General features: G+C 35.1%; 1 protein-coding gene across 5 annotated transcripts in view; it reads left to right on the top strand.

The window, feature by feature from the left end:
- The window catches only part of NBEA (neurobeachin), a 472,765-nt gene that overhangs the window by 69,250 nt on the left and 386,953 nt on the right, over positions 1–16,562 (top strand). For all 5 annotated transcript variants that reach the window (XM_090133132.1, XM_090133143.1, XM_090133133.1 and 2 more), the window contains exons 2-4: positions 8,652–8,883; positions 15,037–15,137; positions 15,389–15,484. In XM_090133132.1, coding sequence (XP_089989258.1) covers positions 8,652–8,883; positions 15,037–15,137; positions 15,389–15,484 — 429 coding nt within the window. The remainder of the gene's footprint in view (positions 1–8,651; positions 8,884–15,036; positions 15,138–15,388; positions 15,485–16,562) is intronic.

Raw genomic sequence — 16,562 nt, 5'->3', positions numbered from 1 at the left:
CAGCAGCATCCTGGCTTGCATCAGAAGTACTGTGGCCAGTGGGAGCAGGGAGGAGATCATCCCTTTGTACTCAGCAATGGTGAGGCTGCACCTTGTGTACTGCATTCAAGTTTTGGGCCCCTCACAACAAGAAAGACACTGAGGCCCTGGAGCATGTTCAGAGAAGGGCAGTGAAGCTGTGAGGGGTCTGGAGCACAAGTCTGATGGGGAGCAGCTGAGGGAACTGGGATTGTTCAGTCTGGAGAAGAGGAGGCTCAGGGGAAACCTTTTCATTCTCGACAATGCCTGGAAGGATGTTGTGGCGAGATAGGGGTCGGCCTCTTCTCCCAGGTAACGGCAACAGGACTGGAGGGAATGGCCTCAAGTTGCGCCAGGGGAGATTCAGGTTGGATATTAGGAAAAATTTCTTCTCAGAAATGGTGATGCGGCATTGGAACAGGCTGCCCAGGGAAGTGGTGGAGACACCATAACGAGATGTTTAAGGAAAGTGTAGATGTATTATTAGGGATGTAGCTTAGAGGGCAGTACTGGTGGTAGGTGAACAGTTGAGCTGGATGATCTTGGAGGTCTTTTCTATCCTTTATGATTCTATAATTCAGATTTCTAAAGAACTCCAACAGTTAACGCATTTTATATGTATGTATGTGTATATGTGTGTAACCAGCATGTGCACTGGTTGCTGAGAAGTTTCATTTAGCATTCTAAACACTTGCATGAAGAAATCTTCATTCATGCACTTGAAGAATAATCCTTACAAAAACCTGAATTAATTCAATAGAAATTAAATGTTTTAGTTAATGACATGAAAATAATAGCTTTCTTTTCTGCCTGGGACCACCACCTCTTTTGTCACTAATGTGTTTCAGTGCTTGAAATGGAGCCCTATCTTTATAAAAGAAGCAGCAGTAGCGATCTGACTGTATTTTAAACTCACTGGTGATTACAAAGTCAATGAAATAATGTTTTTGTAGAAAAGATTCCAGTTTGAACTAGTATTATTCTGGAATTTTATATAATGACTGTTGTTAGCAAAGGTAGATAGATTACTAGTTTTCTCTTTTAATGGTGAATTAAGTTAGAATTTTAAGATTACCACTGCTATCCCAGCTAGTTATTTCTGTCCTTTTCCCTTGGAAATTTGTTCCAAACCCAGACAACTGTTTTGTAATGCTCAAGAGATATATGAACATGAGGGAATGGAAGAGAATTAATGAATTTGTTTCACTGTTTGTTTTCAAACTGATTATCTCCTGTACTTGCAAGGCAAAGTTGATTACCATAATCATACACACATATATTTAAACCTAAAGTGGTTCTCACAAAGTAGCCGAAAACAGATGAGAATGCTTGTCATATTGTCTGTGATATGTCCTGATTATTCTTGGCTTTAGAAAACACAGAGCAAATGTGGTCGCAGTTAATTAGGAGAGGAAAGAATGGAGTGCCTTGGTATAAATCTGACCTGGATGTTCTAGAACTGCAGTAATTACACCATTGTGATAGTTTAATTCTTTGATGGCATTGGCTGCCTCGTATAATGGAATTTATATTCTTCATTTTGGATTAAACGAACACAGATAGCAATCTAGTATGAAGGAAGCTAGAAAGATGTGCTACTTTGATGGCAGTGAATAGCAAATTTAGAGATGGAAATGTTTAGATATATGCTAATATACTTTAATCTTGACTGCTATATAAAGAATAAATCTGTGTTAATGTAGGTGGAAGAAAAAGATGTGTTAAAAACTTGCTTTTGTTGCTGATAACTGCAAATTTATTTCACTTTAGTTCAAAAATGAAACTGAAAAACTATCTTTGCTTACTTGAAAATGTTTTCAAATTAAATACAAGATACAAGTCATAGAATCATAGGATGGGTTAAGTTGGAGGGGATCTTAGAGCAGTTCCAACCCACCAGCTCCCACCCACCAGCACGGGCTTCCTAGGGCCCCATCCAACCTGGCCTTGAACATCTCCAGGGATGGCACATCTACAGCTCCTCTGGGCAGCCTGTGCCAGTGCCTCACCACCTTTTAAGTGAATTTTTTTTTTCCTAACATCTAACCTAAATCTCTCTTCTTTTAGTTTAAAGCCATTCCCACTACTCTTTGCCATCAGACCATGTAAAAAGTTGGTCCTCCTCCTCCTGGTAAGCTCACTTCAATTGATGGAAGGCTGCAGTGAGATATCCCAGGCGCTTTCTCTTCTCCAAATAAAACAAACCCAAATTCCTTAACCTTTCTTCACAGGAGAGGTGCTCCAGCCCTCTGATCACCTTCATGGCCCTTCTCTGGATCCACTTTAACAGGTCCATATCCTTCTGTACTGAGGCCCCAGTACTCCAGATGAGAATTTACAAGGGCAGAGAAGATGGGGACAATCCCCTTCCTCTCCCTGCTGGCCACCCATCTGGATTTAGCAGGCAGCCACTGCTGGCTCATGTCCTGCTTTTCGTCCATCAAGACTCCAAAATCCTTATCCTTACACAGGTCCATTACATCAGTTGTCTTTCCTTTATCCACCAGTGCTGTCACTCCAAGAAGTCCCAGATGGTTATAGACTGCACCCTTGAATTCATCATTTCAACTAACATGATATTTGAGGAAACAAAAAGCTGTTTAGGAAGTTTTATTAGCTAACAATAATTTTCAGCTGTACAGATTAGTAATTCTTTCAATAGCAAATCAAAGAAGGATTAGAAAGATACGTAAAATGTTCAAATTAACAGAAAAATGCAATTAGATACCATGAAAATTCTTCCAGAATTTGAGTGCAGAACATGGGAAAGTAGGCTATTTTGAGAAATTTATGATATTTTATGTATTGGCATGAAAATAAGTGCAAAGAAAAATGTTTTAATTAATATTCCTTTTGTTGTTCAAATTTTGACATTTTATTGTTTTGGCTTTTGTGTGTGTGTGTATTTGTTCTAGTGAGCCATTTTCTTTAGCACAATGCACTCAGTGTTTTTGTTTTAACCATAGTAATATCAAATGCCTCTATAAATGTTTTCTTGCATCTCATGTAATTATTAGGATTCTTGTATTTGACTTTTTTTCCTCTTTTTATTCCCACTACAGATGAATTTGTGTTGAAAACCTCTGTATCCCCAGGGGTTTGGTTTTAGCTTTTACTAAAATCATGCTAGAATAACTTCTGACCTATACTTTGAATTGTCATTCAGAATTCTATCATACTGATGCTTCATTTGTATATTTCTTCAAATATAGCCATATCTCCTATCCTCTGTTTATTTGGTATTTTTTTCTAGTTTGGCAGCTCTCTTCAGTGTCTTTGCCATCAGACCATGTAAAAAGTTGGTCCTCCGCCTCCTGGTAGAGCGGCAACAGTTCAAGCACATATTTTACTCTGCTTCTTAATTCATCTGAATATATTGTCAGATATATGTAGACAATTTCTGTATTTTGAGAGACTATTTAATCTTTGTTCTAGCCAAATGGGGGTAAAAGAGCAGCCTAAGCTCTGTAGAGATGCAGAAGCTCATGAATAAACACTTTATTGCAAATTGTAATGAATGGGAGAAGCTTGCTGAGGAATGGCGACAGCATTCAGAAGAATGGAGAATGAGTAATGCAGCTGCCTTTGAGGATGGTGGCGTGGGTTTAAATTCTTGGAGCAATTTGCAAGGCGTATCAACCTGTCATTTTAAACAACCGTAGGATAGAGAAGATAGCCTAATTTGCAATAGCTGCTAGTTCAGTACTTCTTTGTGAGGGGCTATGTTGTTGGCCATATTCATCGAGCTTGAAACTGGGGTGTGAAATTAGTTTTCTTCTTCATTTATTACAGCTTTTCTGTGAAAGATGCAGAATAGTTTAAAAGCAATGTGTGACCTTGGCAAAGTACATGCAATAAATCAAGATACTTAATCGCAGTGAAAGCAGTCTTTACTGAATATTAAATTGTCATTTGAAGAACGCAAAGTAAGACTGAATGTTTGACATAACAAAAAGATTGTATTTAATCTATAAGATATAGAAAGAGCACTGATTTATGGTGTAATGTACCAGCTACTGTAACGATATGCTTGTATTCATACTGTACTCTAGCTGAAATCTGTCTTAGAACAGAAGCCTTCTGCATGTTGTGTTAAAAATAAGCTACTTGATGGCAGTAAGACTTAACTCTTTATATGTGGTATTGCGATCAGAATTGTACCCAAGTTATAAAATTGCAAGCACATTATAAATTTTTCCAGTTACTTACTGACAGTCTTTAATGTCACTTAGTTGGTTAAAGTAATACCTATATTGGCTCCAAGCTCTTTTTGGATGATAATAGTGAATTTCAGAGTCATACGGTAAATGTAGGGAAAATCATAAAAATACAAAGTGGTACTAGTTTGCATTTACTAACTTTGAACTATTATTACCTGAGCACTTGTTATCATAAAAAAAACTTTTCAGCTCTTTATAGTTGGTGTCTCTAAACAGCATAAAATAATTTTTTGTTTCTGCAGCAAACTCAGCCCTTTCATTAGTATCAACACCTATTACTATCTTTTATACTGGTGTTAGTCCTCTGATAACTCCTCTATGTTGTAAAGTTTGATTGGTTATTCCTCCTCTTTTCTTACTATCTTTTCCTGGGGAAGTGCAGGTATAGAATTTTTTTGGAAAACTTTTTTTTTTTTTTTTTTAATTGTGGATGTTCTATTTATTTTTCTTGGCTGAAATATATTGTACTTTTCACATTTTAAAGGAGGGGCTTTAAAAGTAGTTGCCTTATACTACTTCTTGAACATTAATTATTTAATCATGGTCTTTTATTTGCCTATTCTTACTTCATTTTTGTTTAGATTTTCTTAGTCATCTTAAAATTTTCTCTGTGGTGACTGTTAACATTTAAATTTATGTTTATTATCGGAACTACTATCTTTAAGAAAAGCTAAAACTTTTTTTTTTTTTTTTTTTTTTTTTTGCCACAACTTTTAGTTGGCTAATTAATTTGTTTCAATTTTAAGGATGTTGATTTTAATTAAGAACAGTGATCATTTTTAGTGCTCTAAATATACTTTAACCATTGAATGAAATGAGGTACATTTTCATGTTCTTTGTATTGAAATAAGCAGTCATTCTGATGACAAATGGACAAATACAGTCTGTAGTCCTGTAGAACACTTCCCTTGAAGCCAATTTTAGCAACATTCAGTTTATTTTTGACACAGATTCTCTGAGATATCTTACATTGATAGACATCTTGTTTTTAACAGAAGTGACAACATAATTCAGACTGATTCAGATTTGACATCACTTCAGATTTAATAATGAGCTCTATTTCAATGTTGTAAAGTTTACATATATATTAATCTAGCAAGAAAATACAGCCTGAATTATTTTCATAGAAGTATAGAATGGTTTGGGTTGGAAGGGACCTTAAAGATTGTCTGACCTCGCTGCTGCTAGCAGGGACATCTCCCACCAGCCCAGGCTGCCCAGGGCCCCATCCAACCTGGCCTTGAACATCTCCAGGCATGGGGCACCCACAGCTTCTCTGGGCAGCTGTGCCAGTGCCTCACAACCTTCATAGTGAAGAATTTCCTTTCCTAGCGTCTAACCTAAACCCTCCTTCTTTTAAAACCTCTTGTTCTATCACTATACTTCTGATAAATAATCCCTCTCCAGCTTTCCTGAATGTCCAGCATTAGGTACTAGAAGGCCGCAATGAGTTCTCCTCAGAGCCTTCTCTTCTCCAGACCAAAGAAGCCCAGCTTGCTCAGCCTTTCTTTGTAGGAGAGGTGCTCCAGCCCTCTGATCATCTTTGTGGCCTCCTCTGGACTTACTCCAACAATTCCACGTATTTCCTTTGCTGGGGACTCCAGAACTGGATGTAGTGCCACATGTGGGATTTCATGAGGGCAGAGCAGAGGGCCAGGATCACCTCCCTCTCCCTGCTGGTACAAAGATCACCCCCTGCTCAAATGGGACCACCTAGAGTAGATTGCCCAGCTCCGAGACCAAATGATTTTATCTCCCAGGATGGAGACTCAACATTTGCTCATCCTAGATTCCCTGCATGGAAAGATAAAGAATAAATTGCCACTTCTACTTTTGAGGCCCTGGAGCATGTCCAGAGAAGGGCAGCAAAGCTGGTAAAGGATCTGGAGCTCAAGTCTTATAGGGAGCAGCTGAAGAAACTGGGTACTGTTCAGTCCGGAGAAGAGGAGGCTCAGGGGAGACCTTATCAGTCTGTTACAACTGCCTGAAAGGAGGGTGTGGTGAGGTGAGTGTCAGACTTGTCTCCCAGGTAACAGCTATAGGATGAGAAGGAATGGCCTCAAGTTGCACCAGGGATATTGTTTAATGGGGAAATATTGGTTATAGGTATCCAGATTGGCTGGAGGGTCTTGGAGGTCCTTTCCAACCTTGGTGATTCTATGATTCTATTAAGTGCATCACTTCATATTAGGATAGGCATCTAAAGAATTTAATTAGATATCATCTACAAGTGCCTGCTTTACCTCTGTGTGATTATAAAATAATCTCATAGAGACTTATCTAGACGGAGAGAGATATGAAGTTAACTGAGAGAACAAACCAGATTGCTGGTGAAATGTATGCAAATCACTGTTATTTTTAGGAATAGAAACTCCATCTATGTTTTTTGAAAAGTATGGTGTTTTCCTATGTAAAACTATTTCATGATTTAAGAAAATGACCATAGAAATACTGTTTTCTTCCTTTTGAGAGTTTGATTACCTTTAGTAAACATTATATGTTTACCAAATATGCAGAGATATGATATGCAATCCCAATTTCTAAATTAAAATACTAAACTTAATTAGGATAATAGTTTTATTAGAATGTAGTTAAAAGTAATCTCAGATACTTGGGAGGACATCAGTCTATATATTTATGTTGGAAACTTTTATGTTGTAAAATTATAAATTGGTTATTAGTACTTAATTGATAGAGAAAAACAAATTTGTAAGTCGATGAGAAGCATGAGTGAGGGTAGAAGCCAAAGCCAATCCTTAGTTGTATTAATTTTCTGAAAAGCAGAACTGAAAGAAGAAGACTGAATATTTTAATAGCTTCAACTATCAGAAAAGGGTTTACATATTATTTCATATTGCTTCATACTAGGAGTTTAATTTGAAAATAATACAAACTGCTTTTAAATAAGCAATGAAATAGCCTTGTATTAAAAATCACTATTGAAATTATGTACTTGAAGATAAATTCTTTGAATATCTTTAATTTAAAATATTATTGCAGTTTTAATTATATACCTTCCTGGAACAGACAGAAAAGATTATCTTACAATTATTTTAGAATTAATTTAATTTGTTCTTTTGCCTTTCTGAATTAGATTATATATTTGCACTTACTGAAATTCAACACTGGTACTTTCAAAATTCAGCAGTCATACTAGGGTAAAGTAGCGTAAGACACAGGCTTTTTATACTTCAAAACTGAATAATGCTTCTGCCATTAAAGATCATTATTTTTTAAGCTAAGTTTTACATACATTTCAGTAAGATGTTCTGAGATAATATTTTTAAAATTACACAAATAGCTAATGGTATGGTATTGATGACATAGTGAATTCAGTTGTCCAAAGACATACTTGGTCTTGACTATGTTTTTCGCAAATTTTTGCTTACAGCATTTATTTTTCCTCCTAACTTGTGCCCTCTAGTTGTGCTGTTTAGTTAGAATTCAGGACAGTGTGGAATGATCCAGGTAGACAGACATTAGGCTGCAGTTTTATCAGTATTGTTAAATTATTTTTCATCTGAGTGCTTGTTCCTCTCCCAGTGCCAACTATCCTTGCATCAGCAGCAGGTTCACATGGCCACATAATGAATTGTCCTGTGGTATAAGTAGCAAGCTTTCCATTGTTCCTTTAATCCAGAACAGTTCCCTGATTCTTGTTCTGCACATGACTGGAGGGAGATTCGGATGTCATAGTGGAAAGAGCAGTAAGGTCTTGAAAACAAGTAAATGTAAATGCTATGTTATATCAAGTGGAAATATAGCTAAGTTATTATCAGTGACTTTTTATTTCTGAGTAGATAAGTGTCTCCTAACAGAACTATGGGAAAGCCTCCATTTCTCTTTAGGTTTTCAGTTTCTGTAGCTTCTGCCTTACATCACTCTGGGCAAGGCTGCTGTTTCAGTTACTTTTTACATTAAGGAATATTTCAAGTTTTTTTTTATTACATATTATATTATTATGTATATTTTTTTATTTTCTGATTGCATTTCATGAATGTGTTGTCACTGTGACAGAAAGGAGGGTAATATATTTTTGCTAGTAGTGGGTAGCTTTTGTACAAGGTATGTTTTGTGTAGCATGATTATCAGTTTGCTGTGAAATCAAATTGACCAAACTCACAGCTCATCATATCTGTGAGTTTCTCTGTCAAAATTACCTCCCTCATAGAATCATAGAATGTCCTGAATTGGAAGGGGCCCACAAAAATTATCGAGCCCAACTCCTGGCTCCACACAGGACCACCCAAAATTCAAACCATATTTCTGTGTGTTGTCAAAATGCGTCTTGAATTCTGACAGACTCAGTGCTGTTACTGTCAAACAAAAAAAATGTTTACTATTGGCGACAATGCAGGTATGAAAGACATTCAAGCTATCACATTGTAACACTGTTCTCATTTTCTTTTGTAGCTGGTTGGCGGTGAATTTGATCTGGAGATGAACTTTATAATCCAGGATGCAGAGAGCATTACGTGCATGTCAGAGCTTTTGGAGCACTGTGATGTAACGTGCCAAGCTGAAATTTGGAGTATGTTCACAGCAATTCTACGTAAAAGTGTCCGTAATTTACAGACTAGCACGGAAGTTGGCTTAATTGAACAGGTACTGCTGAAGATGAGTACTGTGGACGACATGATAGCAGGTATAAATCACCAACTGATAAAATAATCCTTACATAGCTGAACTGTCAACTTTTTTGTGAGTATAGAGGGTTTGGGATGTTTTGTTTTTTACTGAAAGTAATGTTTTGATTAGTACCTCCGTTGAATCAGATTTTTTATCAATTTCAGAAAAAGATGAAGACAAGAATATATATTCATAGTTTAAAATATATGCAGGTGCTGTCTAAAATGATTGCCTATTTATTCTTGTGAGAAGACAGTACTTAGTGATAAAATAAAGCAATCTGAATAACCAAGAACAGAACCTGTTAAACTTTCAAGATAATATCTTAATTCTGTCGTATATCGATCATTTTGAATTATTCAGATATTTAAGGGTTAAGCCACATGTGACAGCATATACAATTATGAATAACTTTAAATGCTGGACATTTGGATTTTATTAATTTATTTCTGTGAGATCACACAGCTAAATCATCAATCAGCTGTGATTGTTTTCAAAAGCCTGTAATATTTTTACAGTTTAAAAAAATTTCATTATTTACTCACTAAAAATAACTGATGAAATTCTTTCACAGACAAGATTTTTAGATTACTTTTGAAGGAGTATGTTATGGTATACTACATTCTCTGAGTAGTAGAGTACTCATAATCCTGAATGATTTAGTTAGAGGAGTAGGTTTCATTATCAAGTTTAAATATGCCAACTAAGTGCTATATGTGATTAGTATTTATGTACTCCTTCTTTTTCCTGGGGGGAAACTTAAGCACTTCCTGAAGTGTGAAGGTAATTTTTCATTTTTATATACATTTGGATTGATAGCAGGGTACTTAAGTTGTGAGGCATTTTTGAAAGATTGGAGGTTTGTCTGCCATAACTCTAACTCTTAAGATTTTAGTTGATGATCTGATTCCTGACAGATATATAGGCTTTGTGGAACAATAAAACAAGGAGGATTGCAGACCAGAAACAAGAAGAGAATAACAGCAGCATGAAATCTGGATTATTCATGAATGTTTTTGTCTTTGACTTTTTTTCAGTAAAAAGGTGTATGTAGTAATAAGTATTCAAAAAAGCTGTAATTGTATTTCAAAGTCTTACAAATGTATGTGGAAAGGCTATAATGTGGAAAGAAGAAGTGTTAACTATTGTACTGTGAGATTCAGAGTGATGTATGATCATTAGATTCACAATGCTTTCCAGAACTGGTATATACATCAGAAAAGTATGAGGGGAAGGATAATTATTTCTTATTAACTATAAGGCATCACTTGATGAACACAGACATTCCCATCTTCAAGTTCTATCACTGTTTTGTTCTTGGAAATCAGTAATTTTACTAACAAAAATAGTTCAGTTTGAAGTCCCCTAAATAGTACTTCTGTATACGGCATATATACCTCTGATGATGTTCTTATTGGAGACAAATTTTTCAAATTGCTAAGCTTTTTGTAGATGTCACAGATCAAGAGAGTATAGGATGTCTTCTAGGAGCACCTGGAAATTGTAAAACACTCTAATTGCAAATATTAATTTGCAATTAATATACATCAGAGGTGATATCTTGATAAAGGAATTTCATCAAGCTTCTTTCCCTTAATTATATATATTTTTTTCTTAGAGTTGTCACACAGTATTTCAGAAAGACTTTCTGTAGAAGAAGCACCACTAACCTTTCCCTGCTGAATATTCACGTAGATGAGGAGAGCACATATTTAGTTTAAAAACAAAACTGAAAATTGAAATTCTTATGACTTACTAGCTCTGGAATGTGTATCTGCATAGCCTTGTACATATTATGAAATTAACAGAGATTTAAGAGAACACCACACTGTTGGTTCTTTGAGAACTTTAAATAGATGAGTGTGGGTTTTCTGAGAAATTTACTAAGAAAGAGGAGAGAAAAAAATCAAATTTCTCATTTTAATTTTATCTTGTTATTTCTGGGAGCAACTCAGCACAATAATGAATGGCAACTTTGGTAATAAAACGGAAGCAGTAAATATGGTCATCTAATAAGCAGACAGATAGTAGTCACTTGATGACAAAATGCTAAGACATTGATGTATTTTTTATTCTGATCTTAATCTGATATGCACATGTCAAAATCATGGTCAATAATTGTAGAGCAGATTGCCCCCAGATGTTTCTATGAACTTTCCATACCCTGAGGATAAAGTAAGAAATTCTCTGGAAAAATAATTTTTAACATTGAGAAAGGATGTTCTGAACATGAGCTATGTTAGCATTCACAGTACTACTTTCTTCCCAAAACATCCCACAGTTTTGCAGTTGGCTTTTATCATCTGCAAAAGGTGAAGATTGTTTCGTTGTGTTTTTTGTTTGTTTGTTTTGTTCTGCAGGCTTTTGTTTTTTAGGTCATCTCATCTACTTCTTTCTGAAATGCTGTGATTAAACCTAAAAAGGGTCTGAACGTACCTGAGACAGGTATTAACTGTTATGTTCTGAAAGTGAGAGCAGTCTTTGAGGACCAGTCTAAGTCTGAAGCTAGTGTCCTCTGGCTTTATGAAAGTAAGAGACGCAAATAAACATTTACCCAATCTTTTGCAGTGAGAAAAACTTGATTGTCCATTCAGATGAAGACTATCAGACTATGAGACTTCTCAGTGCTTTAAGTATCTCACTTCTTGAGATTTTGCAGATTCTATGGTCAAGAATAAAAGCTTAATCAGTGTCAATTGGTATCCAAATGGGTTAATTGCTATTTGTATTGTAATTTGTTTTCCAGAAGTATCACCCATCACAAGTAATCTGTGCACTGTGATAACCGTTATACTAAGATGGGGGCTGATCAGACACTTTATCAATAGTTTAGGCAAAAGATCACGGAAATATTCACTTAGGTGATTGGCAGACATTTTTATTAACAACTGCACAGGAGTTCTCTCTTTTCTTTCAGCTTGATGAATAAATAGTGATGCAGATATTCTGTTCCAAGAGACTCCTTGGTGTAAGAGATAACGTATCTGTAGTAACTTCAGAGAAGTCTGAAAGGTGAACATAACCCTACCTCATACTCAGTGGATGTGTCTCCCTTGAGCCCCATTTTATTTTCTGCTGTTCAGTATTTGTTCTGGAATAGCTGGATCCAAATTCTTAACTATTGAAACAGTTCCTGATTTCTAAGCAAAAATGTTAGCTTTGAACAGTCCTGCCCTTAACAGGCTGTTAACAGTCATTTATCTTCCAACTGGATCCATAAAAGAAGATTCAAAATTCTTATATCCTCTATTGCCAGTCTGTAGAACTACATCTGCTTCACAACTAGAGCTAAAATTCTGTTTCATGTCTGCCTGTTACTGAACATTTAAGGAGGCATGAGGTAGTTTTCCTGAAGTTGCATTCCCAGTGCTGTTCAGTACATCTTCTAAAGTTAATGCCACATCATCCAATGAGATGTATACTGTTTACTTGAGAGACAGGCAGGCTCTTTTACTGTTGTATTTTTGAATGAAGTGATTGAATTAAGCATTTCTTCAAGGCTTCTGATTAATTGGTAAAGCATATGTAAACTGCTTAGCATGAAAGTATTCAGAAAATGCCAGTAAAAAAAGTAATCTGTTTCATTCAGTGCATTTTTCAAATGCTGTACAAATGAGAAATGGTGTCTGTTTTCTCCTTCTGGACTTTCTTATTTCTGAAATGAGATCACAGATACCAGTTTTATATGCAATCGTATTTAACGTTACAGAAAATGATGAAAATGTTAAAAACAAAAAAGGAGATTATGGTGTTCTGTAGCTGTGTTCATTTACAGATGAGCAGACTATTATGATTATAAACCAGAGGTGGCCTGACTATTTTCAGTGAGATTCTAATACGTATGAATAAAGTTATGTACTAATAGTGCAGGCTTTTTTATATTTGGTTACACCGAAGCAAAAAACAACCCCTCATTAGAGGTGTTTAAAGGAAAACATTGCCTGTTGTATTTAGTTGCCTACGTACATTGACTTCCATAGGTGTTCCTTCCTTTATCTGTACTTGTTACCTCAGTATGCTTCAATCTTTCTGGTCTTTGTTTTACTGAAGAATGCAATGTTAGGGAATTTATATTTATGTATCTCCCTAAATGTTTTATTCATTCTTTGTAACTATGTACTGCTAATGCCTGTGGGGTATCAATATCTTGAGAAGAAATATGACATTTTCTGTGCCATAAGGTAGTATAGGACTTCAACGATGAAACAACATAAGGTGTGTTCAGTGATTTAAAAAATCTGTCAGTCATTTCTGTGCTTGATTGTATTACATTTGTCATCATCTGTGATAGAGAATTTTTTTAATGGTCTTCTGATTTTCATCAAACATTTTTGTTTCTACACGAGACATTATAATAAAGCAAAATTTGAAGTAGCTTGATTTAAAACACAAGCTAAGACTTGGGAATAGGGAAATTCTCAGCTGAAGATTGGTATTCACTTATGCTGATTTCCTTTTCTGAGCTGTCAGTGCGTTATCATTCTCAGTTTCTGGTCACGTGCCATCACTGCCAGCTTCATGTTGCATGCTAGCGACTGAATGGTGAAGGGGGCAGATGGTTTTAGGTACTAGAGGACGAGCTGGTTTATATGACTTGCTGTTTTCTTAGCTGTGTTTTGCTTTCCTTCAGGAAATTCTATCACGATTATAATCTACCACTAATTTTAAAAGGAATATTAATTAAAATCCTAAACAAACTGTTTGGAGAAAGGAATAAAAACATGGTTGAGCTTTAATATTAGGGAAGTAGTCTGATTTTTATGGTGAAAATTATTGTGAGTTACAGTGTTTTTTTGTTTTGTCTTCTTGTTTTGCTTTTCCTGACATGCAGTTTCACTGCATCAGTGAATAGCTTAGTATGTCTCCTATGAATTGAATGCCTTTTGTACTGAAGACCAGAGACTGGTTTCATAGTGGAAGAAGCTAATAGATACTGATGCGTTTACACAAAAATTTGCAGAGAAAATTTGTTTAAAAGCAAGATATCATCCTAGAGAATTAATATTTTTTAATGCTACTATTTGTTAGCAGGTCTAAGAGTCGTTCTTTCACTGATGAACAAAGAGAACATGCAGACTCATAAAGAGGTTACAAGCTTGATCATGTCTTTTGAAGGGTCTGTGGGGAGACTGTTCTGATTGTTGAGCATTGAAGATATTTAAAAAGATTGTTAATGCTGATTCTATTTTGTCACAGCTTTATTGTTTTGAAATGTCTGTACTTCAGTTTGATCTCTGAGTTAATTTCTTATGATACATCTGCAAAGATGTGCAATTTGTTTTTCCTTCTACTAAAAGCAGTATTAATTGTTTGTAGTGCTGTTTATTTCAGAAGAAAATGGAGAGTGTATGCAAAATCCATCATCTCACAAACTAACAAATTTTTAAAATGAAATTCTGTGTTTTAAAACAAAGCTCCAAATACTAGCAAAAATTTTATACCTGATTTTATCTGAAAGACAAGCTACATAATGCTATTAATTTAAAATTTCATGGATTTTGAGATGTTTTAGTGAAAACTATATAACACAAACTTTAAGAATTTTGATGAATTCTTTTTATTTTGGCTTTGTTTTTTCTCACTGATTTTTATTTTATTTTATTTTATTGCTGTTGATTGTGGGTTATTTGGGTTGCTGGTTTCTGGCTTTTCATTTTGGTAAAAATTGGAAGCATTATCACTGTAGCAAAGCTGTGAGAACCATAAAAATTCTCTGTATAATGTACTTAACAGTAAAGTATTCAATATAAAGTACTTCAGTTAAAAAATAATGTCAAACACCTTTTAGATTAGAAGTGTTCAAAAAATACTAACTTCAGAGGAATGAAGAAACCTTTATCCCAAAAGTTTATAATAGAAATGAACAAACAATAAGTTCATAATGTATGATGAATGGTACAGAAGAGGAAGAATTAATCTTTATAAATATAATAGATGCTTTGTTTGTAAGTGTGATGCAACATCTGAAAATGCATATGTAAATTTATTTTTAACATTATTAATCAATGATAGTATGAAATCCTTTGTAAAATATTTAAAGCCACTAAGTTGATTTTTAGAGGTTGTGAATACACTTACTTTTAAAGGTATTAACTTCTTCAGCTTTTTTTTTTTTTTCTGTCAAAACAATGAAATTCAGAGTTCAGAATAACTTTATTTTCCTTTGAAGATCTTCTAGTTGATATGTTGGGGGTTCTTGCCAGCTACAGCATCACTGTCAAAGAATTGAAGCTTTTGTTCAGCATGCTTCGAGGCGAAAATGGAATCTGGGTAAGCTGTGATCAGATAAAGCATTAAGTGTCATTCCATTAGAGACTGAAGTTAACATAAATTGTCTCCTGGGACATATAAACTTGAATATTTTTTTTTCATCTTGATTGAACATATGTTTATGAAGTACTTTAGCTAACTGCTATAGAGTTAATTTGCTGTGTTGTTTGAAAACTGTCCAGTTTCCATTGTAGCCTAATGAGTATAAAACTGTCTGTATTTACTTCAGTGCAATTTTCTTGTTTTCACAGCCAAGACATGCAGTTAAATTGTTATCAGTCCTTAATCAGATGCCACAGAGACATGGGCCTGATACCTTTTTCAACTTCCCTGGCTGTAGTGCTGCAGTAAGTTTTCAACCAAAATAGTACAATTTGAGGAACAAATAAATTGCTTCTTCCTTGCATTTCCTGTATTTTGCCTTTGGAAATCTGTGCAAGGGAAACAGAGGAAGTACATACCTGAATACCACAGGCTTTGCTTTCCATTAGGTTTGCAAGATAGTTGTACTGTTGAAACGGTACGCTTATGAGAATTGGAATGTCAAACACCGGATTTTTGACGGGGGAAATTGCCACTAAAATGAAAATTTATAATTCCTAAGAATAGCATTTGTTTTGAATAATGTAATTGGTACTGTGTTATATAAATCTGGGACTTGAGGAAAATGTAGAGATATGCTTCTGCATATCATCACAGCGACAGTTTATAGTGACAGCAAGTCAGAAATTTTATTGTATCTTTTTCTGTTTGAACTCCTTCAGCTGGTTCCTTTCCCTCAAGGCAGTGATTTAAATCTAGTCTACTTTTGGCTTTACTTTTCAAGATAACTTATGACAATAAAATTGCAGTCTTTTTTTTTTTAATTTATCTTTGAAATTTTAAGAAGAAAAAGCAAGTGGATTTTCTCTTGTCAGTTCATGAAAGGCTGCACGTAAATCAGGTTTCAGAAGAAAAAAACACAAACCTGCACAAAAATCTAAATGTTGTATACAGATTATAAATATATTTATTAAGACAGTAAATGTAAATGTTAAAAAAAAGAGAACTCCAGATTTGAGGTTCAATACACTGTCGTATGGAGTGGTATACATTCAGGATAGAACTTGGAATCTTTTAAGGGGAAATCATTCTGTGCCTTCATTCCAAAGGATGAGGGGTGATAGGAGATTCTCTTGGACTACTGCTGATGTATTTCCTCAACTTAAAGCTTAAACCACCACCTCTTCTTTTTTGTGAGTACAGCTGTTGGTATAGCAGATTGCATCGGGGAAATGAACTGGTTGAAAATAACTTTTTCACCCAGGCTATTTTTGGCTGAAATACTTCCTTGATCTTGTTCAATATTTGGCTGCACAAACAGATGTACCACCAAAGTGCATAGAGTGCATTGTGTGAGGAATTAATAGTTGAGCTTTGAAAGAG

This window comes from Phasianus colchicus, chromosome 1 (assembly GCF_987193195.1).
Source record: "Phasianus colchicus chromosome 1, bPhaCol1.hap1.1, whole genome shotgun sequence".
Taxonomy (NCBI): Eukaryota; Metazoa; Chordata; class Aves; order Galliformes; family Phasianidae; genus Phasianus; species Phasianus colchicus.
The sequence above is the reverse complement of the archived record's forward strand: the minus strand, read 5'-3'. Positions and strand labels throughout refer to the sequence as shown.